At 41.3% G+C, this 27,533-nt stretch overlaps 1 protein-coding gene across 1 annotated transcript in view; it reads left to right on the top strand.

Annotated features, from left to right (window-relative positions):
* The window catches only part of PDE11A (phosphodiesterase 11A), a gene marked incomplete at its 3' end in the record, with an annotated part of 409,287 nt that overhangs the window by 324,350 nt on the left and 57,404 nt on the right, over positions 1–27,533 (top strand). The window contains exons 11-14 of the mRNA XM_082841569.1: positions 316–462; positions 725–832; positions 15,398–15,507; positions 25,758–25,848. Of these exons, the coding sequence (XP_082697695.1) occupies positions 316–462; positions 725–832; positions 15,398–15,507; positions 25,758–25,848 (456 nt within the window). The remainder of the gene's footprint in view (positions 1–315; positions 463–724; positions 833–15,397; positions 15,508–25,757; positions 25,849–27,533) is intronic.

Below are 27,533 nucleotides of genomic sequence, written 5' to 3'. Positions count from 1 at the left end.
ATGCATCAGAATATACTGTATGACTGCAGTTTCAGTAAACTAGACTGCTCTGTATTCTAAATTCTGCAGACTAGATCCAGTGTGTATATTTTTTCTTCAGATTAGCTTCCCTCTCCCCTACCCCCTTCATTTGCTTGGGGCATTAGCAGTTCAGAAACAAAAGACATTTCCAGCTCAGACTTCAGCTGTATCAGAGTGTAAGTGCAGGTCAGGTCTGATTTATGTGGCACGTCTGATAAGTAGGAGAGGAGAGCAAGATGAAGGGTTTGGGAAAGCTGGTGAACTTGGCTTGACTTATGTCTTCTGCTTTTGTAGGCAGCCAACATCCCTTTGGTGTCAGAACTTGCCATCAGCGACATACATTTTGATGACTTTTCTCTTGATGTTGACACCATGATCACGGCTGCTCTTCGGATGTTCATGGAGCTGGGGATGGTACAGAAATTTAAAATCGACTATGAGGTATGATGTTCTGTCATGGGCGATCCCAGGAGTGCACCTGGAACAATATGGTAGCCACTTTGAGCCTCAGGTTTCCTGAATACAAATTGGGGAAGTTAATACTTTCCCTGCACACCTGGTGGGATTACCGTGAGAATCCTGTGAGATGCTTGTGGCAGGACTTCAATGGTTGAGGATTACTCAGACAGAAGACATCATTTTGGTAATGGTCCACCGGAGATACATACAACTTCCTGACATAACCTTTCCCTTCCCATTTCAGACACTGTGTAGGTGGCTTCTGACAGTAAGGAAAAATTATCGGATGGTTCTATACCACAACTGGAGACATGCCTTCAACGTGTGCCAGCTGATGTTCGCAATGTTAACTGTAAGTGTGTTCGGTGACGATGGAAGGTCATCTGTCATTTGTGAGGACCTACAGGCTTCCCCTTCACGTTCCCATTTCTCTGACAAATTGCCCTGTGACTTATTTTATTTTGGAAGTTACCTACCCTGGTGATGGGGGTATATATTTCACAATGATCTCTGCGCTTTAAGGCTGTAAGATCTCTGACACCTTGAAGCAGGTGTAGTCTTAGAATGATTGCTTTAGTCTCTTTTTAATGTTTTATCTTGGGAAACTGTTTTTTTTAACAAAAGAAATGCTTGGATTTTCAAAGCAATCTTTTTGCAGAGGATATGGGGATGAATGACTAAACAAAGAGATCCACTGGATAAGACTTTCTAGGCTGGTAGAAAGCCAAAGAAGGGGTGTGTGAACATTACCCCCAGGGACACGGGAATCCTGAGAGATGCTTATCTGAGAGAAGGTCCAAGGAGGCCCCGGGAAGGAAGGAGTAGGAGTGAATGCTCTCAGGGTTTAGGGGTACACTAGGCTTCAAACCTTTGCTCCAGGTGCCGTAACTCAGTTAAGGTGGCCAGTCTGTTTTAATGGGGACAGCCAGGGCAGCTGGCCAGATGTAAGCCTTGGAATTTAATCTAAACGGAAATGTTTGTGGCAAAGACTGAAACAAAATCCTATATTCACCTCCATTTGCTGGCAAAAAATAAGGCTTGTTTTGGTTTTATTTGCACTTACACTGTTAAGCTATCATCAAGTAAAATGGTCTCTGGCTTAAATATATTGGTTTCTTTGGCCTCCTGGTGATATATACATATATATGTGCCCATATGTGTGTGTGTAAACATATTTACCACACACACAAAAAAGAGGAGACCTATTTTGGATTCTCATAACATAAATCCAAATACCTTACATCTTTGCACCCAGATTAAAATTTAAACCCAAAAGAAGGAACTCCAAATGACATTTTCCTTTGGTCCACATGAAGGAAGACTTCCATTCCTTCCTCATGAAATGTTCTGCCCACTTCTCTACCTACTAAAATTTTACTCATTCTTTAAAAGGCATTGATCTAATGCCAGTTTTCCCGTGAAGTCTTTGCTTTCCATTAATCATCAATAATTTCAGTAATCATCAGTAATTACTTACTTCTCTGCACTGTGTCTAGTACAACACATCTTTCTTTCTGCTGTGTATTTTAAGTTAAAGATCTCTTATTCTCCTATAAAGTAAGCAGCTTGAGGCTAAAGAGATAATTTGTTGTTCTTGCAATAATCTTAATTAATCTATCTGTTGAGAGCATCACCAGCACCCTATACTCAATCATGTACTTGGTAGGTTTTCAACAAATTTGTGTTGGATTGACTTGAACTCAAATGCACATGTAGCGTAAGAAGATGAGACCAAAATGTCTTCATTGTTATACTCAAGGACTTGTTTTTTGGGTCCTTAACTGCTTAAGGAGCAAGGAGAATAACCTGGAAAAACTGGACTGGCCCCATCTTGCTGTAACATACACCATGAAAGCAGCCAAGTGAGGAAGGAAGATGCTTTGAGCTGTGAGCCTTAATTGCTGAAGTGCCAAAATTACATGAAAAAAACAAAAACGAAAACGCTTTCGTCTTGCTTTTCCATATCAGATCTCAGTAGACAAGGAATAACTTTCTGTGTGTAGAGTTTATGTACATGGCTCACAGAGGACATTTAATAAAGAAATTATTAACCTATTATTTTGGAAAACATATGGATTTGTGGTGAATTCCCAAAATAAGTAAGCGGGAACCTTGTTCAACAAAGGATTGGAGATGTCAAAAGCAGAAATAGATTTTACGACAAGCCTTAAAATAGTTGGGATGGGGAAAGCTGGCAAGAGCTTCGGGGTCAGGTGGACACTTAGGAGAAAATGGAATCCACACCCAGTTTTCTTCGGTAAATGTTTCCACAATATGGACAATCTTGATCCTTTTCGAGAAATTGAAGACAGCAGAACTCTCAAACTATGTCAACCACAATGGAGGTACTCTTACTGCCAAAATATTTCAAGGGTATAGTTGTTTTTGCAAGTCCGCTCAGCAACCTTGAAGAGTATCACTGTTTGAGAAAGTCTGGGTTTGTTTTCGTATTAATACTAGCTCAAAAAGAGAAGAATTCACTCTTAAAGTTCTCCTGGCCGGGGGTGGGGCTGGGGAGTAGGGTGGGCAGAGGTTGCAAAATAAAAACATGACTTTGGGGAAAATACATTGGTGAATGTTATTTTTTTCTCCCTCACATTGAATAGAATAGCCACATCTGGAAAAGATATTATTTTCTGCTCATTAAATGTTGCTGAACTTGACTAAGGGTTACAGTAGGTTGAAAATGTCAACTTTTGTTTGTCCCTAACACAAGCAGTCTCCTCTCCAACTTGACCATGGGCAGCCTGGTCATTCAGAATTTTTTCACTAAGAAAGTAATTATAGAAATAACAAATATTACTTGATCAGGGAAGAAAAAGTGAACTTAATTCCCTCATCAATTCTAACTTCTGGAATACGACCTCAGTAGGCAAAGTAGGCAAAATGATAACCTACTTTTCTCCATGAGTGGGCACTAATGCTTCAGGTACTCCTGAAGACTGTTAGGGTCTTTCACTGTTTTGTTCTCATCAGTGATTTTATTTACATTCTAGTTATCCCATATTCCATTTGCATGTGTTGAGTTAGAACCAAAAAATGAAAGTAAAAAATCATCATACATTAACCCCTGGATTCATTCATTCAGCCTGAGTCACAAAGCCAAGAAAGCATGGCGCATGTGCACAAAATTTTCCTCTAGATGGCACTCCAAGGCAAAGTTTCCCAGCCAGTTGCCTGGAAAGAAGGGTGGGGGGGCGGAAACCTTACCAACATTCCCTGAAAATGCTTCTTTTCTTCCAAGACAAGAAGTACTGAGACACACACGCCACACTCTTTTCTTAAAAGAGACACCAACAAAGCCAGTGTGCCGAAAAGAGCCCCTCCTATCAAGATGGACCTGTATTAGGGCTGCCTCCTTGCCCGCAGAGCTATTAGTGTGAATAGTATGGCACTCTCCATGTGTCTAACATTTGTGGGTGTGTATTTTTCCAAGCCCATTGTCTCTGGGAATGGGAAGATGCACATTTGTGTGTCATTGATGAGCAAACTATGACACGATGTACAACAGAGCAAATTATACATATAAGAACCGGCTTCCCAACCTTTAACCCTAAAATAATTTCAGACACAGAATATAAAGTTATTCATGAATGAATGAATTCATTCATTCAGAATCATGTTTTGCAAAAGTATTCCACCTCATGTCTAGGTAACAAAGAGGTTTTGTTCCTTTAGAAATTAAAAAGAAAAAGAACAAACTGCATTGTAGGATAGGCAATTTGATGTATAAACGGTGGAAATTTAGTTCACTGGGAATCCTGTTAATGACTTATTAAATTATTACAAGCCTCTGGCCTGAAATTCCAAATATTAAAATGAAAGCTTCAATCTTATTCTTTGCTTCTAAAGAGATATTTAGGTAGTTAAAATTTACCAAATATTTTTAATTCCTTGGATAAATGCAGTCTGCAGTGCCAGTTACTATTTGTGGTTAAAACAGGGAATAAAAACTGCAGATAGATCAAGAATAATTATACAAATTTTCTTTATTTATAGAAGCTTGTAGAATAAATATTCCAGCAAGCACATACATAGTGAAAGACGATAAGCACATTTCTTACATGCACAATGTAGACCAGATACAGGAACCGACCACGCTTTTGTTTGTATTCTGTCAAATAAAAAGGCATGTGGTGATGCCAAGGTTGCAGGGGCGTTTTTCGGTTTTATAAATGATGTATGAGCTCTGACAGACTTTCCAGGGGGAAAAACAGGTTTCCTTAAGAGTCAGTATTCTTCACTATCCCATAAATGTACTCATTAGCACTTTGGGCCATGCCCAGTATCCTGTAGGGCTCAATAAAGATTCACTGAATGAGTGGATTCAGTTTAGGGTCATATTATTCAGGGACCCGTGCTGCTCAGTGTCCAGTTTTTCAAAAAGCTATAAAATGATGAACAGCTATCATTGCTAGAAATCTTGTTCTTTCTTCCTATCACACTAAGGTTCAGCTAGGGTTCATATAGAATATTATGATCTTGTAGAATTCACTGGATATGAAAAGAGATGAGCACATGATCACATTAAAATTTATGGTGGTGCTGGCGGCCTGGTGCTGGTTGGGAATTGCAGTTAAACACTAATAATAACCAAGTATTGCAGCAAACACACTGACACCTCCTGACATTTACTGGGGGCTTCTTAAATCTTAAATGTGGAGGTAGCGCGTTTAAGTCCATATTTGGGTTGTCAACAAGGTTATTTTCAGAGATAAGCCAAGTCGTTTTATTGATAATTCAAACTACAGAGCAGAAGGGACGTTTAGGAAGAAAAATCCTTCCTGTTCACTAGCTTGAGGATAATGTGCTGTCCTCTGTCTGCCGTTTGCATTGAAGTCCTTGATTTTTGAGGTAGAAAATTCCTTCTGGAAGGAGATCTTAGAAGCACAGTTGTAATTCTCCCTCCCCTTCCAACCCAGAGAAGAACAGAACCAGTTGAATTTTCAAATAAAATATTTTTGCTCAATAACCAGGATCCTAATCTTGACGGAAATCTAGTTTCTTTGTAGATCCTAACGTTGGAAGGTACAAAGAGATCTGCGGTCTTGTTCTGTAACTCACAATAACAAAGTAACAAACAATAATCGTATTTATTATCATCAAACATCACTTTACATCGCATTTCCTTGTAAGTAGTAACTAGTTATATTTACTTTAAAATAAATAGCAGCATTATCAGAATAATACAATAAAATCTGTATGTAAGAAATACCAATTCTTTAATCATCATGTAGGTATATCTTGAATTCCAATGTAACTTCAAAGAAGGCAAATTTTTAATTTAGGAAAGGAGTGATTTTTAATGCTTTTGTAGAATACCAGCACTGGGCACTATGGAGCTAATCAATTTGAATACTGTGTTTAAATTACATTTAAGACTCTGGCTTTTAATCATTTAAGAAGGGTTCTATTTTTATTCTCTCTGGCCACCTCTCAGAGCTCCAGTGAGGTACCCCATGCTTCTAGCTGACATTCCCTTTTTCCACACTTATTTTACAAAAGGAAAAAGGCAAAGCCGCACATACTTAAGAACCTGGTGTGCTAATAATCAAACAAACAATTGGGCAGAAGGATAATGCAATCCATTTCCTCACACAGGAGAGTACCCTCCATAACTCACTTTAAGCGCTGCCATTCGTGAGTTATGGGTCATTCCCTTTCTAGTGAAAATAAATTCTCCCGCACCATCAGCCAGAGCTGAGTATTTTTCTTAGGACACATAAACTGTAAAAGTGTATGAACATAATTGTGCCGTTGTTTCGGGGAGAATATAAGCTCTTGTCCATGGACACAGGCTTGTCAGGAAATGTATGTGGTTTCAGGGCTGGGGCTGCCTAGTTACAATATAGGATTTTTGATTACAGTGAATTTATTCCTGAGATTTTTACGGTGTTGGTAAACTGCTTAATCTGTCACTCTGTATTTTATGATGGCAGCCAAATCCTCCAGGTCAGGGAGACCCAGGAGTAGAGCCCCAATCATTTTTCATGGTTTATGACTTAGTAGCGGCACCTTCTTGAGGCTGAAACTTGGCACCTAAGGGTGTCAAGCTGGGAACTTTTAAGTTTTTTTTCACTAGTCTCGTGTTTAATTTTAGCTCAATGATGCGTAATAAAAATTTGGGTAAGTTTTGAAGAGGCCTCATATTCTTGAAATTCATCAGCCTCGCTTTTTTGTGGCACTTGGAGAGGATAGTCTGTCTGCACAATTAATGTGCACCAGGTGATGTGCTTCATTTTCTGTGCTCACACACCGCATGTTGTATTCAATTCACTCGCAATTTATCATAAAATATAAACCATATTTCTAAACATGAAAAAACATGCTATCTTTATCCAAAAAATCATAAAGCGCACATATTCTTAGTATTACAAACTGAGTCCTTAAGAATCTAATACGGTTTTTCTTTTGTCTCTTTTTGAAATACAGTATGCATGCTACATACATGTAGCTTTGTTTTTTGTATTATCTAAATTGAAGGAAAAACCTCAATTTTTAAAGTCTTAAGATAGTTACTCTGAAGTTTTCCTTTTACTGTTTGTATTTGTTTTCACACATTTTATCGAAATATGAGAGCAGAGATATATTGACTGATTTTTATTTGACCACATCAAGACCTCTTGAGAATGAAATAAAGAGTATTGACAGATGCCAGAGGTTTGCCTTGAAATATTCTAGCAAACAAACAAAACCGTGCATGTGAAGAGGTAGCTGAAACAAGACAGCGGAACATGGCTTCCTCCTGAGGTTAGGTAATGAGTACATGGGGGCTCAATACAGAATTCTATTTTTCATATGCTTTTAACTTTACAAAATAGATGATTTTATAAAATTAGGGTAGCAAGTAGGTTAAAAATTAAGTCAAGGAGGTGGTTAAAAACTAACTAAATAAAATTGATTACAATCAATTCATTTTTTATAATTCATGCATCATCTACTCAAACATACATACTTGTACCAGTTTTGCTGCCTTGCCATTCTGAGACTTACAAGCATTTGCAATATCATTTGAGAATCAGAGACAAGTTGTGTCCAAAACATGACTTAGGTTTTGCAATTTGATAATAAGTGCCTTCAGGAGCTTCTGGTTGTAAAAGAAAGTACGTAAGTGTAGACTGTAAGGTCTTCCCAACTCTGAGCTTGATAAGGAAAGGATTATTGTGGACTTAAATCAGTATTTAATTAATGCCAAATCAATAATTGACTAATATCTTGAAAAGAAAGAGAAGCAAATTTGATCAAAACTATCCGACTCCTGTGGAAATCAGACAGACTACAACTGGTTTGTGTTGTTATCGCATGCTTTTGTGAAGGAGACATGTAAACATGGTGCTGGTGGTTGGTGGTCCCCTAACAGCTGGTAAGGTTCTGGTGTCTGGACCTGAAAATGGGACTGAAGTGCCTTGTTTTCAGCCTAGCAGACCCAAATATTGGCAGACAAACATATCTGTAAACACCAAGGGAGTATGACCATTAAATCTAGATGCTATGGTTTGTCCAGTAGGGTTTTTTCCTACAATGGAAGGTTGCGCTTGTGTGAATATCTGTTCTTCTCCCCCTTGTGTTTTCATTACCCACTATCTCTGGTTGGCAAAGACAGGATCTTTTTTAAAAGGAAGATAGGTTATGGCATTAAGCATAAATTTGTTCGTAGCACTCTTGGTAAGCAAATGAAATCTACTTCTATCTTAAAGCTTGAGAAAGTCCTCTGCCTAAAATTACTGCTTTGCAGCAAATTGAATAGGTTGGTATCCATCAGCCTGCCCCCAGGATTTACATGTTGAGAGGTGGCCATTCCATCTTGAAGCAAAAAAATAGATCCCAAAATAAAGCACGCTGGACTTGCTGTAAATGCCCGTGAAGCCCAAACTTGCGGGCTTAATGCTCTTACTACTCTGATCCACTCTGATCCAGTCAGCTGGGATATGGGCTGAGTTGGGAGGGTGACGGAGGCACCCTTCTCACAGAACCTTCCGTCCTTGTTAGGAGATCTAAGTTTCACTGATAGACACCGCATGTGAAGGATGGCCTAGCACAGCTGGACCAGCCATCAGCATTGTAGTTTGGGACTTTCTTTAGAAGACCAACACACTTTGTATGGGGCATTTACAATGAAACCCTCAACGAGCATTATTTGGCTACAGTAAATTTGATTTTAATAATGTACCAAACAAAGGCCCCAGACAGGGCCCCTGCAACACTGCATACCAGAAATTAAGAAACACCGGGAATTAAATGATGCTTCTCTAAATGCTACCTTTCGGCCCCAAGCTCACATCACTTCTAAGGTATGAAGTCATGTTTAGATCAGTTGAGACATGATGACACAATTAGGGATATGGTGTGCAGATTCTTCTAGAGAAGGCACTTCCTTGAGAAACTGTGTTCTTCCAAACCTCTTGGAATGGTCTGAGCAGTCGTCTTTGCTCTTCTAATCCAAGGAAAGAGAAAGATGAAGGGGAGAAGAAAAGCTCTACAAAAGCCCATCATGCTCTCTCTTAACCTCAGCCAATCCGTGGAAGGCTCCACTGCAGTGCCGGCTGCCAGCATCCATGGAGGAGCATTTGGAGCCAAGGACCTTCTTCGGTTTGGAATTTCTGGGACCGTTAGGAATTTCCAGTACATCACCGGATTCTCTCCCTCTTAGTCCGTCATCTGCCAGATCTCAGAATCAACAGGATTATCCAAGAAATTCCTCGTCATTCAGTACCTCTGATAGCCAAGTTCAAAAAGAAACGTGAAGGCAGAATTTCTGGCATCACCTTCTCAGATTCCCGCACCGTAGCTGCATACATGACAACGGGCGTGCAGACCATGATGCACCGTCTCCAGAAACAAAGCAGGAGCTAGCCACTCTCACCATCACTTTCTGCGACAAATTGCAACCGATGTTGGGAGAGTTTCTCACTAGAAAAGGGTGCTCCATGGCACTGTTCTGGTTGGCACAAGGCATGACCAGACTATATGCGCAACAAGGGCCAGATGCACCTTTCTTCCTTAGCTCTCCGTTCCAGCCTGCAGTGGAGTAAATGCTGAATCAACATTTGCTCAATGAATAAATGAATGAATGGACACTTTTCAGGATGTCACTGTTTTATTCCAAGGTAGGACATTTTGATGAAACACGGGCTTACTTCTAAAACAAAAATGAATTTACCTACACACACATAATGTATATGTAGTCTAATGAATAAACATTCTTTATGGAAATTTTGGGCACAAAGGAAAAAATTTTAAGTCATCTGTGATCCCACTACTGGTAATATTTTGATGCACATCCTCACTGGTTTAAATTTTATGTTGACTAAGTGATAGGAAACTACTGGGTAGTGAAACCCTTCAAATCAATCTTATTGTTTGGGTCCTTTGGCATTCCAATGATTATATGCTCTAATGGCTGGGAATAAGGTTATCCCAGTATACATTTAACCCAGTGAAGGACTGTCACAGGAGACCTGCTCGGAGGGTAGTCACAGGCTTTTCTGGAGAGGGTGACATGGGAACTAGCTCTATATGCCATGGCTATCTCTTTACTTAGGTATATGGTATTCACTGCTTTACCACATACCTATATATTTCTGATATGGACCATGGGGGAATACAGGTGAGAGGATAGAATAAAGTAGTGGTCAATAAAACCCATAATTATTGGATCAGGAGCAGCAAATATATCATTTTATTTGAAAATAAAATAGAATTAAGCATAGGAGAAACACATTAAAATATACTTCGTACTGCCACTCTGTTCTATGTTGAAAGTATATTGTCTTCAGTGGCAGTTGACTTTTTCTCCTCAGTGTGTGTAAAGTGTAGGTCAGAATGGATAGGACTAGAAAGAAGATGGATGAAGGTGGGGAGGGGCAAATGGACACTTAGTGGCAGGTGGATACTTTTCAGGCCTGACGATTCTCAGAAACCACTTACCAGGCAGCTTTAAGTCACAGTCAAGAGATAGGTGCTGCTTCAGTAACTCAGGCACCACAGTCAAGAGAGGTAAATATGTTTCGTGTGATGGTGTGTGTGCTGTACTTGAGGTATTCTTTATTCCAAGGATCCAGGGGTGGGCTCCATGTTCTTTGAACACCATAAAATCATAGAGTAATTTCAGAGGAGAAGGTCCGTGGCTTTTATTAAACTCTCAAAAGTATCAATGATACAAATAGTTTAAGAGCTAGATGCTGGGTTTCCAAGAAGGGACGGGGTAGTGGGGGCGGCAGGAGTGGCTGCATAGAACCTTACAGCAAAACATAGTCCATCATATCATACGATGCGTGATAACCAATGGCGTAACAGTGATTCGGGATTCTGAACGTGAGTCTATTAGATGGCATTCGATTTTATCTTCCAATTAAATTTCTAGCTGAATTACCTTATTTTGACATTATCCCACCTCTATTCTTACTGTTCTAATTCATCAGCTAGTTCTAAACAGTAGCATTTTCACAGGCAACAATCTCTTTAAATTTCAGTGCATTGTCATTGTGTTTGCAACACTGATTTCCAGAGTATCACGGATAATTATTTCATACTTGAGGGACTTTTAGAATTTACTTAGTAGTAGCATGATCCAAACCGAACGAAACTGACTTACCTTTTCAAGGTGACAGAAATGACAGAGAAAGACATTTATATCCCCTCATCCTTTCAAAAATTATCCCAAAACAACAAGGAGAACAAGAAATGGACACAAATTCCATTTTTCATGGAGGGAGGATGGTTCGTAGATTAACAAAGAAAAGGAAGGTCCAACCCAAGTGCCTTCAGGGGGAGAGAGTGGAGGAATGGGTACACCTGAGAAACAATGTCCCCCCAGGAGCTCAAGAACCAGAGGCATCAGATACCATAAACATGGGGTGAGCAGGAGCGAGGGGGTAATGAAAACACTGAGTCCCCAAGTCTCCATCCCCTCTCCATGTAGTCAGAGAACTACTCTTCCCCCATCTATTCAGGAAGCCAGCGTATTTGCCAAAGAAACTGAACCCCAGACTTGGGGACACCAGTTAAAGAAAAGTTAGCGTGAGGTGCACTTTGAAAGTAAGAGAATGAAGTGAAAGTCTATATCCTCAAAGGTGAGAAGCTACATACTCTTTTCTCAGAATGCCAACACCTGTGCTCACGCCATTACCAACCACGAGATTGGAAAGTCCAGAGGAAGTGAGTTTAGATACTGACACATGGGGACCTGCAGCAGGACCAGCTGGCCGTGTGCTCACCCTGGGATGAGGTTAGCTATCTACAGACACCATCCCCAAGTGTGCGTGTGTGGCGAGCGTAGCAGTGCTTTACTCTTCCATGAGTAAGTAGACTACCAAGGATATCAGGCATTTGAGGAAACCACCAAATACAGAGACAAGGAGTTCAGAGGAAACAGACAATTCAGGGAACAGAAGAGAATTTCAAGGAATTATAATTAATATTTTCAAAAGAAGAGACCAGGGCTTCCCTGGTGGCGCAGTGGTTGAGAGTCCACCTGCCGATGCAGGGGACACGGGTTCATGCCCTGGTCCGGAGAGATCCCACATGCTGCGGAGCGGCTGGGCCCGTGAGCCATGGCCACTGAGCCTGTGTGTCCGGAGTCTGTGCTCTGCAATGGGAGAGGCCACAACAGTGAGAGGCCCGCGTACCGCAAAAAAAAAAAAAAAAGAAGAGACCATAGTGCATCCGTGAGAGAAGAATAGCATGCTATTAGAAAAGGAGCAGCAGACAGGAAAATGCTTATAAATTTAAAATATTATTATTCGTGGAAAGTAAGGGGAGAAAAGTCAATATGGGCAATGGGAAAGAAGAGACAAGAAAATTAAGGAAATTGTACCACAGTGTTCATTGCAGCTATATTTACAATAGCCAGGACATGGAAGCAACCTAAGTGTCCATTGACAGATGAATGGATAAAGAAGATGTAGCACATATATACAATGGAATAATACTCAGCCATAAAAAGAAACGAAATTGAGTTATTTATAGTGAGGTGGATGGACCTAGAGTCTGTCATACAGAGTGAAGTAAGTCTGAAAGAGAAAAACAAATACTGTATGCTAACACATATATATGGAATCTAAAAAAAAAAAAAATGGTTCTGAAGAACCTAGGGGCAGGACAGGAATAAAGACACATATACAGAATGGACTTGAGGACACAGGGAGGGGGAAGGGTAAGCTGGGACGAAGTGAAAGAGTGGCATGGACATATATACACTACCAAATGTAAAACAGATAGCTAGTGGGAAGCAGCCACATAGCACAGGGAGATCAGCTCGGTGCTTTGTGACCACCTAGAGGGGTGGGATAGGGAGGGTGGGAGGGAGGGAGACGCAAGAGGGAAGAGATATGGGAACATATATATATGTATAACTGATTCACTTTGTTATAAAGCAGAAACTAACACACCGTTGTAAAGCAATTATACTCCAATAAAGATGTTTAAAAAAAAAAAAAGAAAAAGCAAATAAGGAAATCAATACAAGAAATCCAATGTCCAACCAATTGGAGCACCATTCAAATAGGACAGAAAAAATAGTGAAGTAGAAATTATTAAGAAAAAAAAAAGATTACAAGAACATTATACTGAAGACAATGAGCCTTCAGATTGAAAGCGTTTATCAAGCAGTGATGGGGAAAAAGTCCCAAACCAAAGCAGATTTTTGTGAAACTGGCAAACCCCAGGCATAGAGGATTCTAAAAGAGAGAAGATCAAGTACCATTCAAAGGATTAGGAATAAGAATGATTTATACTTCCCAAAAGCAACTTTGGAAGTTAGGAAACAATAGAGCAGTCCTTCGAAATTCTGACTGAAAATGTTGCAACCCAGAATTGTTAGGCAAGCCAACAATTGAGTAGAAGAATAGATTAAAGACATTTCAGTCATGCAAAGCCTCAAAAAAATCAACTTCCTAGGTGTAAAAGAAATATTAATACCCTTTCTCATGAAGCCACTGGCAAATGTGTTCCCGCAAACTGAGAGAGAAAAACAAGGAAAGAGAGAGATGTGGGATGCAGGAGATAAGAGACCAACCCCAGGAGGGAGAAGCTGACAGCAGACAGAGAATCCAGACCAAAGAACAGCAGCAGGCCAAAGCAGGGAGTCCCTGGGACAGGAAGGGATCTAATAAAAGGTGTGACTGGAGAGTTGTACAGGATGTGAGTCGACTTAGATGTGCAAAGAAATCTTAACTCCAGGAAATGAAAACATTTACATAACAAAGGAAACAATAATTGGATACCTAACTGGCTCCGCAGCAAATAATATTTAGAGTGACAATCAGGTAGGCACTGTCTGAGACCCAGGGCACATAAGCTTCTTTGTGCCTCAGTTACCTCATCTGAACTGATGGATAATAAAATTCCTACATCACAGGTCTTTTATGAGAATTAAGTAAGTTAAACGGTTGTAATTCTCTTAGGACAGTGTTGGGCACACAGGAAGGATGAATAACCAAGTTATAATTATATATATATAATTATAATATGTGTCTATTATACAGAAATATGGAGGAAAATACCTACCAAATTAGATAAAAAAGAAAACTGAAGGTGGTTGCCTTTGGGAATCAGGATAGGGGAAGGATGAGGGACCATTGTTTTTGGTTCTAAGTCTCTTACTACAACTTGAATTTTTAAAAACTATTACAGGTAATGTCTTAAATAGAATAAAATTAACTTAAAGCCAACAGCAGCTCCAAATTTTAAAATGAAGGGCACACACAGGGTTAATACGGGCTACTTTATCCTCCCCAGATAATTTATTAACATTCCCATTTGCTATGCAAATGAAATTATACATATTTCTAAGTGTATCAGTGGACCCAACTCAATCTTCTAAAATAAAATTGTCAACAAAGAAACTTTATTATTCAGTTATTTCTGCAATAAAAACATAATTAACTGAAAAACAAAGTGTTCATTGCTCTAAGAGAAGTGTCTTAGGATACTAGCTAGTGATGTTAGATGTGGAGAAAAAACAGGCAAAGGGAAGCAATTTGAACTCTACCTTTCCCCTCCTCCTGCCCTCTGGTAAAGATTTTAGTAAGTAATGAAATGGGAGACTTACAAAGTAAAAGGGGGAGACATAAAGGCCTTAGATCAAGAAAACACATAGACCTGCTTTTCCATACGTTCACTTTCTCTTCTAAACTAATGAAAGGACAGCAGGAACCAGAGAACCATTTTGGCTCCTGATTATATAATTACATCACACTGCTCCCCAAAGATATTACACCACACCTATGCATTTCATGAGCAAGCTACCAGAGCGTAATAGAAAAAGTATTCCATGTAATGGATACCGCACCTGATCCTCATTCTAGGTTGCCTAATCCCCTGCCAAATTCTAGCTTTCAAGACGCTCACTGCCTTGCTATCCGTATAAATTTAATTTGTCCTCCAAGCTAATATACATTAAGATTTTTACAAGATAACTGCTAAAATATCATCCTGTAATAGTTTGAGTACTTCTAAGTTGCTTCTTTTAATATATATATGTTTTAAAGGGGGGGTTTCTTTTGCCTGCTTTCATTTGAATGGCATCTGGTGGATATAGCATTCAGTTCTAAATTCACAGCCCCTTCTCCCCCCTACCCCTAGACGCTCATCATTTTGAAATGTCGAATCACAAAACACATTTTGCTCTGGGCCTTTGCCAAACTGTCACTGTATCTGGACAGCACAGCCTCTTCTTCAAAGAGGGAACAAAATAGCCTGAACTCTGTCCTGGTGTGCCAGCCAGTGAAGCTAATTCATCACCTTGGGGACCCTGGGCTGTGCAACTGACCACCCAACTCACCCACAAGGGGTGGCAGTTAATCATTCCCTTGAATGACGTGGGTATGAAAACAGAGCTGATGGCTGCTCAGCGGACGAGCCTTATCCATCCTGCCTGCCCCGAGCAGTGACTCTTGCCGTTTTCCCATCTTCCCAGACCGCCGGGTTTCAAGAGATTCTGACCGAGGTGGAAATTTTAGCGGTGATTGTGGGATGCCTGTGTCATGACCTCGACCACAGGGGAACCAACAATGCCTTCCAAGCTAAGTAAGTGTTCTAATTGTTGTTATTTTAATGCATTTGCCTTTCTGTTCTGAGCCAAAGGTGACGAATGCTAAAGAGTAAAGCATTAATTTCTGGCATCCGAGGCCAAGGCCACGCAGGCTTGGGTGCGTGTGTCAACAGGGCTCATCCATCTTTATAATTCCTTATTCTTCTTTTAATTGCAAATTTGCCCTTCATGTCATGCTTGTTCATTTGGTCTGTCTCTGCTGACCTCAGTCAGATAACAAAGCTCAGATTTTAAAAGGTCTATTTTTTTTTCTCCCAGAATGTCTGCCTTCATGGCATTATAAGTTTCTTGGATTTGCTACTCTTGCAAGCTGGTTTTGAGACTATTAAAATAAAAGTGGAAATTTTATGAAGTAAAAGATCTCTTCCTTCCTCAATAGAATTTCTTCCAGGTTCTTTTGATGTTGGGTATATAGAAACCGCAGTGAAATAGAGTGACACAGAAGGCAGAGGGTTCCTGGTCCTGCCAGGCCTCATCCTACAGAACGGTGGGAAACAAACAAAGGAATTCCACCAATACAGGTGATGTGAGGCACGTAATGCTCATGGACAAAATAATCTGTCCTTAAGCAAGTAGGACTGGTCCAGATAGCCATTGCTTGGTGGCTCACAATGTGGCCAAGGCTACAGAACTTATGGGTGCTGGAGAAAAGACCAAAACCCAGGTTTCCTGGCTCTCATATTGAGGTTACAGTTTAATGTGCTTTTTACTACCTGTCTGTAAACAAATTGATATGAGACTTCAGAGGCTAGAGAAAAACGTTTGGGGATGGAGGGACTAAGGAAAGCTTCAAGAAAGAGGTAAGATCAGCTGTCAGATGACCAATTTCCAAGCCTGTGGAGCAGGTCTGCCTCTATAATCTGAAACCCCAGCAGCCCACTGTGTGTCAACAGGTACCTTTCAGCTCGTCACTTGTTTTGTTCCCCAAAACATCTACCTACTGAGGCCTTGGGGTCCTGGGCCCTTCTATTTGCTCCTGATCTCGCAGATGAATATTGATTTTGTGTCCCTCTGTCTGCCTTGAATGCAGTAGCCCATCACTTCAAACTGCTCTTCTCCATGTCCTATAATTTCTTGACCCTCTTACCTTTCTGTGACAGTCACTCTGCAAAAACTCAGCCCTGGCTCAATCTAGCAATTTAATTTCTTGCTCTTCTGTCTAGACTTTTAAAGGCTTTGGGAGAAAGTGTCACAGTTGTGAGTTTAGGGCATACCCAATATATATTCTCCCAACTCGGCTAGGTGCTCAGTACTCCCTACCAATCTTTCTGGGTCCCTAGCCAGTTCCGTCCCCCACTGTTGTCAGCGGTTATAGGTACCAAATGTTCTCTCTTCCTAAACCACCTCCCGTTCTACCCCCCTCCCCCACGCCACTCAGCAGATCACCTTGCTTCCTCCTTCACTGAGAAAATTGAGGCCATCAATCGAGAACTCCCTCAATTTCCTCCCCTGCCACGAACAAACTTATCTGTCTGGCCCCATCCTTTCCTCCTTCCCTCCTATCTCAGTGAAAGGGCTGTCCTTCCTCATATGTGAGGCTAATCCTTCCACCTCGGCCTTCGATCCCTTCTCCCTCCCTCCTCCGGGACCTTGCTCCATCAGTCTTCCTTTCTCTACCCCGTATCTTCCTTCCCCTGTCTACTGGCTCTCAGCATCCTAACAATATGAACAGTTGTCCCCCATCTTGAAAAACCCCACCTCCATCTTGCTTCCCCCTCGAGCTTCTGCTCTATTTCTCTTCTTTCCTTTCCAGCCAATCTTCTAGGAAAGTTGTCTGTTCCTTGTCTTCACTTCCCTCCCACATGGCTTCCAGTTCTGCCCACCAGGGGAGCGGCCCTCAGTAGTGCCACCAATGAACAACCCCTTGTCCCAAAGCTGTTGGACACTCTTACTGTCCTTCTTTCTTGACCCTTCTTGCTATGAGACACATTTTGCCACTAGAGCTCTTCCTCCTTCCTAGAGCTCTCTGTCTTCCTTTGTCTGGGAGAGGAACACCTTCCATCCACCTTTCTAGGCTTTCTTCTCAGTTTGCTTCAAGGCCTCTCTCCTCCTGCCCCAGGCTTCGCTGGACATGTTCTCTCCTGTTCTTCTGCTCCACGTTTTATCCTTCTCGCTGGACCTCCACCCACCTGCTGCTCAGCCCCAAGCCCATACCTTTGGACCATAATTCTCTGCTTATCTCCACACACTTATTCCAGCTGCTTGAGGAGCACCTCCTATTTGAAGTCCCAGAGTCACCCCAATCCCAGTCTCTCCCTTTTTCTCTTATTCTCTATCCCAGTGAATGGCACCACCAGAAATCCACAAGTCACCCAGATTCCCTCCTTAGCGCCCCCCAAAGTCAACATCTCTGCGTTCTTAAAGTAACCACTGCTTCTTTTGCATCCCTCCTGGATTGCTACAACCAACAGCCTAACTCTTCTCCTCCAGTCTTTCCCCCTTGGCGCTCCAGAATGGTCTTTATAATTCACAGAGCTGATCAGATCACTCCCCTGCTTAAAAGACGTTCACTGGCCTCTTGTAACTTTCAGGATAATGTTCAGATTCCTTAGTTTAGCCCTTAAGGCCCTTTTCAATCAGGCTCCTGCCCATTCCTCTGGCCCAGCAGTCACTCCTTGTCATCCCACCCCCACCCAGGCATCCAGGTTCCAGACACAAGGGGCTACTTAAAGTGCTCTGTGGGGTCCGGCTAGTTCCCTTCTCTCTGCTCCCAGTCGGCAGTTCCCCTGAACAGAATGCCCTTCCTCTCCTTCTTTCCCCCAAACTCCTCTAAAAGCATCCCCCCCAAGGGTTCTATCTCTGATGTACCTTCCCCTTGTCAATTTTCTGTGCCCACATCATGCCCTGGCTATACTTTTTCAAAAGTGTGCATCGGGCTTCCCTGATGGCACAGTGGTTGAGAGTCCACCTGCCGATGCAGGGGACGCGGGTTCGTGCCCCGGTCCGGGAAGGTCCCAAATGCCACCTAGTGGCTAGGCCCGTGAGCCATGGCCGCTGAGCCTGCGCATCCGGAGCCTGTGCTCCGCAACGGGAGAGGCCACAACGGTGAGAGGCCCGCGTACCGCAAAAAAAAAAAAAAAAAAAAAGTGTGCATCTCACACCATGTTAGTTGCTGATTTACCGGTGTGCCTCCCCTCTTCTTGAGTCCCCGTGTTGTGTACAAGTACCAGCAGCATGATAAAACCACGAGGAATGTTTGCTGAGTGAATGAATGAATGACAAATGGATGACGTTTTAACTGTTTTAATATTGCCTTTCAACAAAGTTTCCTGATTTCTTCAACAAGTGCAACCTTTCATACGATTATTATAAAACACAGTTTTTTTGTTTGTTTGTTTGTTTTTGCGGTACGCGGGCCTCTCACTGTTGTGGCCTCTCCCGTTGCGGAGCACAGGCTCTGGACGCGCAGGCTCAGCGGCCATGGCTCACGGGCTCAACTGCTCCGCGGCATGTGGGATCTTCCCGGACTGGGGCGCGAACCCGTGTCCCCTGCATCGGCAGGCGGACTCTCAACCACTGCGCCACCAGGGAAGCCCTAAAACAGTTTTTACACACATCGGTTTGATGTTGTACTAAAAACAGTAGTGTCCCTGGGGCCTACTGAATGGTAAACTGTGCACACTTTCGTTATAGGGTCTGAGGAATTTTTAGGTTTGAGCCCCTGTGCCTGCATTTCATTGCTATTATTATTTTAGGATACCTCTCTCTGAGGCCAATGGCATCACTGTCACTGTGTCTTCCTCGAGCAGCCTCCCTCCAGCCACCTACCATTCTGCCACTTATGCACAAAGAATTGTATCTATAAAACAAGAGTGAGCACCTTATGGGTTCTTTTAAGAGTCAAGTGCACAATATATGTACCCAGATAACAGCCCCTGTCCTGGAGACAGCCTCTGTGTCACACTGAGAGAGCCAGCCCTCCTTGCTAGTTGACCTCTTAGCTGTTTGGACCAAGAGTACACATCTAATCCAAACCCAGCTAATCATATTTTATCTCCCAGGAATTTGGACTTGGATTACCATGATATTGACTCAGTTAGCTGTTGAGGTCTAAGCTGCACATAGACTTGGAAGCTGAGGCTGCCATTTGGGGAAAGCTGTGTTGACCACGTCCCAAGTGGATAAACAAGAAAGCAAATCTGCAGGGAGAGAAGAAAGCCAACATTCAGAGAGAGGCAGAGATTATACTATCCTAGAGAAAGACAGAGAAAAAGCAGACTTGATCCCTGGGTTTCCATATCTTTACTCCTATTTCCAAGAGACCCAGCCATACTTGTGACAATGGGCCTTACTCAGAGCTCCTGGCATCATTTAGTCAATGGTTTTTTGTTTTGTTTTGTTTTATTTTTGTTTTTTAGTGAAGCTGGTTCTAATTCATTTCTGTTCTTTGCAATGAATGGTCCCTGAGACAATAAGAAGAACTACAGTTTATTTGTTGTTTACTATCTCAAGTGCTCATCAACATCCTTGTATGTAGATACTTTTGTCTCCATTTTACAGAGGGAACTGGGCCTCAGGAAAGTAAGTCACTTGCCCAAATTCATATATCCAGCATGTGGCAGAGTGGTGTTTGGACCTGGGCTGTCTGACTCCAAAAACCATTCTTTAACCACTTTATTCTACTCTCTTTCATGACTTTGTGATATTTATTTTAGCCCTTTGAGCTTCCAGTTTATTGGCTGACTTGCCATATATGTGAACTCTGGAAAACTAAGATATATTTTGATATCCAAAAACTCAAGATGTGGAGCCAAAAAACTCATAGAACACAACTAGACCTTGGTAGTCATATTCTTCAGTGCCTTAATTTTTAGAAAATGGAAACTGAGGTCCCCAAATTTCAAGTGACTTGTATTATAATGAACAGCTTTCACACATATGAGATAGATATTAAGTCTCTGATACCAGAATTCAAAATTTTTTTTGCATCCTCATACCGCACGATCAAATCTACCTGTTCCAAGATGGTCTGACATGTTTCCTCACAATGATCGATCTTGTACACAAGTTACCAGCTCATGGGATGTCCATCAGCCCTGTCTCTTAACTGACAGAGTCACTTTTGAACTTAGAACACCAAAGGCCACCACCATGCAACCTCAGTTAAAATTTTTTTCAATAAATGCTGAAAGAGACCTTTTTACATCATGATGAAGGAACTACCTTTTTATTGATTAGAATAAGATTTATTCAGCAATTGTGCCATTGTTTAGGAAAATCCCTAGAAAGAAATCTATATCCTTATTTCCTTATTTACTCCCCATTAATTGAGTGCTCTCTAAGTGCGAAGCACTGTGCTAGGCATTGTGTGGGAAGTATAATAGTCCCTTTCCTTAAAGTACTCAGTCTAACTCCAACCTTTCAAGTGATTTGGAAATGGGATTTAAATGCACCAATTATTATGTGGCAAAGCATATGCTACCTTTTTTCCTATATAAGGCTATAAAGAAACAAGAGACATTTAGCAAGGGACAAATTACTATATAAAATGCAAAATGCCTCTACAATAAAAAGTTGTGATTTTAGTTATAGCACAGTATGATTTATTCTCTTAGCCTTTCTGGTAAGTGAACCTTTGCATTTTCATGCTTTATTCTTAATTTTAAAGTATTGGAGTGCGTGCAGTGAATGATCGATAGGTAGCCAGGGCAGCGATCCCACAGTGCTTTGAAATTACTCTGTTAACACCGCTCTCCTGTTTTCTCCAGGGACAGCATTTCCCACTCAGCACCCTCCCTATTACAGCTGCCCCTGATGATTAAATATCAGTACCGAGCAGCTTTGTAGTATATTCTCCTAGGAGACTTCTTCTATTCATTTCTAGCATAATCTCTTGTACTCATTTCTTGGGAATGAAAACCCATCTTGTCGCTTTCAGCCAGGTCCCAGAAGTGAAATACGGGGGCGCATTAATCTGCCGTGACAGCCTAATCCCATTCCTCACCACCTCCCAACAATTCTCAATTTCCTAATTACCTTTCATAGTTTTCCTTCTGAAAGTTTCCTGTCTTTTCTGAAAGCCATGGCAGCACACTTCCATTGTCTCTTTTTCAACGAATATGCATATCTAGGGAAGTTTTGAAGGTACATAGTTCATAGCTATACAAGTTCCTTTTACACGCTTATTTTTGGTGCCTGTGCAAAGTGCTGGATGCCTATGGGGACAGAATTTTCACGTTGACTTTTCTTTTTTTTTTTTGCGGTACGCGGGCCTTTCACTGTTGTGGCCTCTCCCGTTGCGGAGCACAGGCTCCGGACACGCAGGCTCAGCGGCCATGGCTTACGGGCCCAGCCGCTCCGCTGCATGTGGGATCTCCCCAGACTGGGGCACGAACCCGTGTCCCCTGCATCGGCAGGCGGACTCTCAACCACTGCGCCACCAGGGAAGCCCTCCCTTTTCTTTTTAATAAGTTTCTCCTCGGTGTGCTGCCTGTCCAAAAATTAAAAACTTCAGTATGTTGGGATGACCTAATCAATAATGAGCATCATGAAAGATCACAGGTATAAATCTTCCTGTGCTTAAAGGGATCTGGATTCTCTTCTGCTCTCCTTCTCTCGCCCTGTCTCCACATACCCTACATGTATCTGTAATATTTTCACAATTACAATGCGTGTGCCCCGGAGCTACTGATATGATGGATTTACTTACCACAGACAATTAAAGTGAGGTGTGGTGCTAAAGTCAATTTTTTTCCACATGTGATTGATTTGAGGGTTTTTTTTTTCACATTTTACATGATAAATGACAGTATGCCTTTACATAAAGTACATTACATGAAAGACATGTCCTCTTTTTTAAAAATGGTTTTATGATCAAGTAAGATTGGGCAATACTGCATATTACGTCCCCTTCCTGCAGAATCACAGTGCATATTTTCACATATTGATGCCACGGAGAAATCCTATAATAAAGAAACAGTTTAACTTTTTAAACCCAGCATTTCCCGAACATATTTAACCATGGGACCATTTTTATTTCTGCCTGTAATGCCATTTAACATTCCAAAGAACTAGTATTCTGTAGAATACATTTTGATAAAGTTTATCCTAACAGATAGATTTTAATTTTTGCCACTTTTATCAAGTTTTCTGACCATGGACTTCACTCTTGCGGTCTTAGGAGGTTCATAGCATGTGCATGAGTAATGGCAGGTGTAGGCGCATTCTCAGTGAGCCTTGGACTGAGAAAGCACCAGGATGTCTTGCAGTCTTAGAAAATCTGACAGAGACCAAACCTAGTAATGTAAATAAAGGAACCATATGGAATTGGAAGCATTCTTGCTTAGATGATTTCATTCTAGACAAAAAAAAGTAGAGTTAGTATCATGCTCCATCCTGTGAATGCTAAGATGGCATCTTGCTTGCAGAAAGGTGACATCGTGAGTGCAAGTCTGGACAGAGAAAGTCTCCTGCGCAGTTACAGGGGACTGTGAGCTTCCTGAGGGTAAAAGCCATGTCTTCTTTATCTTTGTATCCCACATGCCCACAGTCCCGCATTGCAGTAGTCATCAGTCCTTATTAGGTGAATGAATGAATGAATCAATCAATCAGTCACAGTCTCTTCATAGCATTAGTCTGGTTCTGTTGCAAAATCTACATATTTGTGATTAAATCAGTATTGTGTGAGGGTGGGGGCAATGTAAGATGGAATTACTAAAAGGAACAAAGAGAATGTGAGGATGAAGATGCTCAAACCGTGGGCCATCAGATGCATTTGCACAAACACCCTGAGAGCCCTCTGATGAAATGCAGCAGTTCCGAATCCATGTGGATCTGGTGGAGAGGAGAGGGCAGCATAGGAGGCACCAGTGTTTTTGTTACAAGGTGTCCCCTGGTTAAAGGAGGAAACATCCTACTCATCCTGAAAAAAGAAAATATTTAGTGACTTGTTATCATGTAGCTGATTTAACTTTGTGAGGTCTGCTAAACCAACCTGATAAAGGAAGAGATGATATTTTGCATCTTGACCCTACTTTACATCAATGACTCTCTTATCAGGATTCACACCAGTAACTGGGGCACATCTGGCATGGCTAGTTAATAGAAACAAATCACAGGAATCTGAACCTGTGGTTAGCAGTTATACTAGAAGAATTCTGAATTAAATTTTGAAACCTTCTTTCATTGATGACAACCAGCTTGGCAAAAATGGAGAACTGAATATCAGAAATGTATAAGTTATAATTATCTTTCTCATTATGTAATGAGAAAAAGCTTCACAATTTGGCTTCCAGTCTAGAACTGGTACTTACTAGCTTTGTGACCTTGGAAAAGTAGCATAACTTCTCTGAGCCTTGGTTTCCTTATCTGTAAAATGAGAAAATAATACCTATTTCATGGTTGTTGTCAAGACTAGATGAAGTAATATATTAAAGTGTTAATATGTTGCCTAGTTCATGACAGGTACTTCTCATGAGAGCTATTACCATTAATAACATTATTTTAAAATGTTAACACACTTATTATGGTCAACCTTCAGTTTGAACTATAATCTCTAGACATACCACCACCACTTTATTAGCCAAGCAACTAATATTTTTTATGCACCTACTCCATGCCAGGCATTTGGATTTGACATGCATATAAAACATCCTAGAATTTCAAAAGCCAAGACAAATACAGCTAAGACACAATACAGTGTGCATTTTGAAAAATGTATTTTCATAAAAATGAACTCTATGTTAGAAAAATAGTGACTAATGTTAAATATTAATCACTTAATGCTAAGATTAGCCTAACAAATTTTCACGTATTAAATGATATAGATTAAGGCAAGATTTAAAGAAATAACACCACCTGATTAAACTCTAGTACGCTGCTTACTAACCCTATTCCTAATAACCCCTAACCCTGCTGTTTTATTCCAACATGTGGTCAGCTCTGAGTCTTTCCAGAGATCACAGGTCCCCCGCACCCCCAAACCAGCCATGATCTTGGGCCTCCTCATGCTGGAGCTAGAGGGCACCTTATGACTGAAATCCCTCACGTGGCATTACATGCAGTCTTTGCTCCTCTCACTAAAAGGGCAGACTGCGATCGGGCAATGTCTGTCATTTCCAGGTTAAGGCCAAATTGCCCTTTCAATGTCCACACTCTCTGCAATTAGCAAGAAGGAACACAAGGACCTTCATGGGTCCTCGGCTGCCATCCCACGACTGTCCTTTAAACCATAGGATTCTCAGAATGTCTCTCAACTCTTAAGATGCTCTAAATGCTACTTCAGGAGAATTGGAAATGAACACACTGGAACGTTTTAAATGAGCACTTGCCAAACTGACATTGTTGAGGAATGGGTTGTTCTACATAAGCAAAATATACAGATAATTCAAAATTATCCTTTCAAGTATCAATTAACATTTTATTTATTTAAAATGGAAATATCTATGTGTTTTCGTTGTTGATTAATAATTAGTATAGACTACAATCTACTACATGGCAGGCACTATGATAGGCACTTACAAGTATTTTATTGTATGCTCCTAAATAACAAGTGAGGTAAAGAGTATTATCATAATTTTAGAGACAAAGAAACTGATGCTTAAAGCAACCAAGTAATGACCCAAAACTATTACCGAGAGCTGAGTTCTGACTCCAAATCCAGGGAACTTTCTGGAGTTCGACATTGAGATATCACAGTGTGACTGTAGGTTGGAAAAGCTTGTCAACCTTACATGTAGAAGCTTGTCAGCCTTACATGTAAAGCAGGTTAAATGGGTTCTACATAATATTCACAAGGTTTTTTCCCATGGAGCCGCAAATACATTTGGTATATGACATTCGTTCTGGACACTCGGAAGCTTTATAAGGTTTAGCTCATGAAGCCTATCCTGATCCCCAAAGCCAGGAATTATGTCTCTTGTCCTCAGATCATCCAAAGCACTTTGACTGGACCTGGAACATTTTCTATGGTATTTATATTATGTGCTCTGTGCATTATTTTCCCGTAGGACCACATCTCATCTCCCTTACTAGTCTGTAAATTTCTTAGCAGCATGGGCTGTGTCTTTTTCACAGTCATATCATCCACAGCATCTAGCCTAACACAGAGAAGATTCCCAAAACGTTTACTTAATACATTCGTGAACTACACAGGTGGTTACCTGAGAATGTATCTGCTCATGGTCCTTTGCGGAAGCAGGAGAAACACGTTGATCCAAAGAGCCAGTGTCGGGGGATCGTTGACGGGTGAAGGGCCTTGGTCACTCACACATCTGTCCTCTTTCAGGAGTGGCTCTGCCCTGGCCCAGCTCTATGGAACTTCTGCTACCTTAGAGCATCACCATTTCAACCATGCAGTGATGATCCTTCAAAGCAAGGTACAGACCTAACATTCTGCTTCTCCCCTTGAAAGAAAACCAATGAAATGATGTTTCCTACTTCTCTTTCTTTGCAATGCCACAGGAAGATACAGAGAATCGGCACTATTGGACCTTTTCTGTGTGGCTTTTTAAAAATTCTTTCAGATGCCTGACCAAGGACCTTGTTCAAATTCGTCCTGAGCTGATTCATTTGGGTTTTATTATTGGTTAGGAGGCTTTTCAGATTCACTTAGCAGAGCAGACTGCCACAGCTTGTCACCAGAGCATGGCCTTACCTTTCTTAACAATACAGAAGCCCACTAACAGATCCAAGTAGTGAGTGGCCCAACATCTCCATTTTGTGAAACCCATTTAAAAAGATGGTAGAAGCAGAAACAGGGTGAGAAAGTTACACTTTATTCGCATAATTGAGAAACCTATAAAAGATAAGAGAACTTAAAATTGCTGGTGGGACCGATTTGAAAGTGAGAACTGCAACTAAACTTGAGACCCAGGGCTGCAGCCATATGCCTTATTTTGCTTCATGTGCATTGTGGGAGTTAGAAGTAGTTGGTCTTTTATACTTTTAGCTCTCCATGGAAAAAAAGTAAAACTGCTAACTGACTCTGGCTGAGGCGTCTGAGTTTGAAATTGCCAAGAAAGGATCTGCTTAATTTTCTGCAGGCATACAGACTTTTTTTTGAGGCCAGGAAGGGATCATCTGTTCCCCATTATTTGTCAGTTCTCTAGCTGTGCCATTAATTATTATTATTATCATCATTAAGGTCCTGCTTTGCTGGAATAGCATCATTAAATATGGAGGTTTTTTTCCTCCAGCCTATCTTGAGAAAGAGTGTCTTTTGCAATATCACGAAAGCCTTCTTCGACCCCATAAAGGAGAGTCGGCACTCCGGAACCTGAGTGCAGCTGCAGAAGGCAAACCCGCTGGGGGAGATGTATTTGCAGTTGGGAATGAAACATCAAGGGTTAGGCTTTCAGTAACTCTGACAGAAACCAGTATCCCAGCATCTGCGGCTCTGGAATTTTCCTATGAAGGCCATGTTTTAGCTGCATGCTGTGGCAGAGGGAAGTAGGAACAGGAGGAAACTGGGGTCAGACTATCTTTTCTGTACTGGTAGTATGATGGGTTTACACCCCTGAGGCCAGACATTCTCACCTTTGTAATAACAGATTATATACAGGAGGTCAGGGTTTTCTTAGAAGGTCATTTGCTTGTTTCTCTGGGAAAACAAACCCCACTAACTCAGACTTTGTCTTCATATAAACAAAATACATCAGCTGCACTTCACTCCAGGGGTTCTCTTTGAAGAACGCAGAATAACAGTAATGGAACCAAGCAGTGGTGTGTTCAGGCTCTGCCCTGACGCTCCCCCCGCCCCGCCCCATCCTGCCCATCAGAAAGGCAAAAATGCAGATGTCATCACCACCCCACTTTCCAAATAATGCAGAGGCACAGAGAGGTTAGATAGCCTGAAGAAAGTTGCTCCAGTCCTTTCTTCCTCTACATTTTTTTTTCCATCAATACCATTCCTCCCTGAACAAGGAGTAGAAGTAGTGTTTTAGGGAGACTAATCTATTTTAGAGACCAAACCCTTGAGGCACTGTAGAAGGCCAATTTACATATAAGCAATACATTGATTGCAAATTAACTTTTATTATTATTATTATTAAAGCTGACCTGG

The sequence above is a fragment of the Leucopleurus acutus genome, assembly GCF_964270905.1.
Source record: "Leucopleurus acutus genome assembly, chromosome: 6".
NCBI classification, from domain to species: Eukaryota; Metazoa; Chordata; class Mammalia; order Artiodactyla; family Delphinidae; genus Leucopleurus; species Leucopleurus acutus.
The sequence above is the reverse complement of the archived record's forward strand: the minus strand, read 5'-3'. Positions and strand labels throughout refer to the sequence as shown.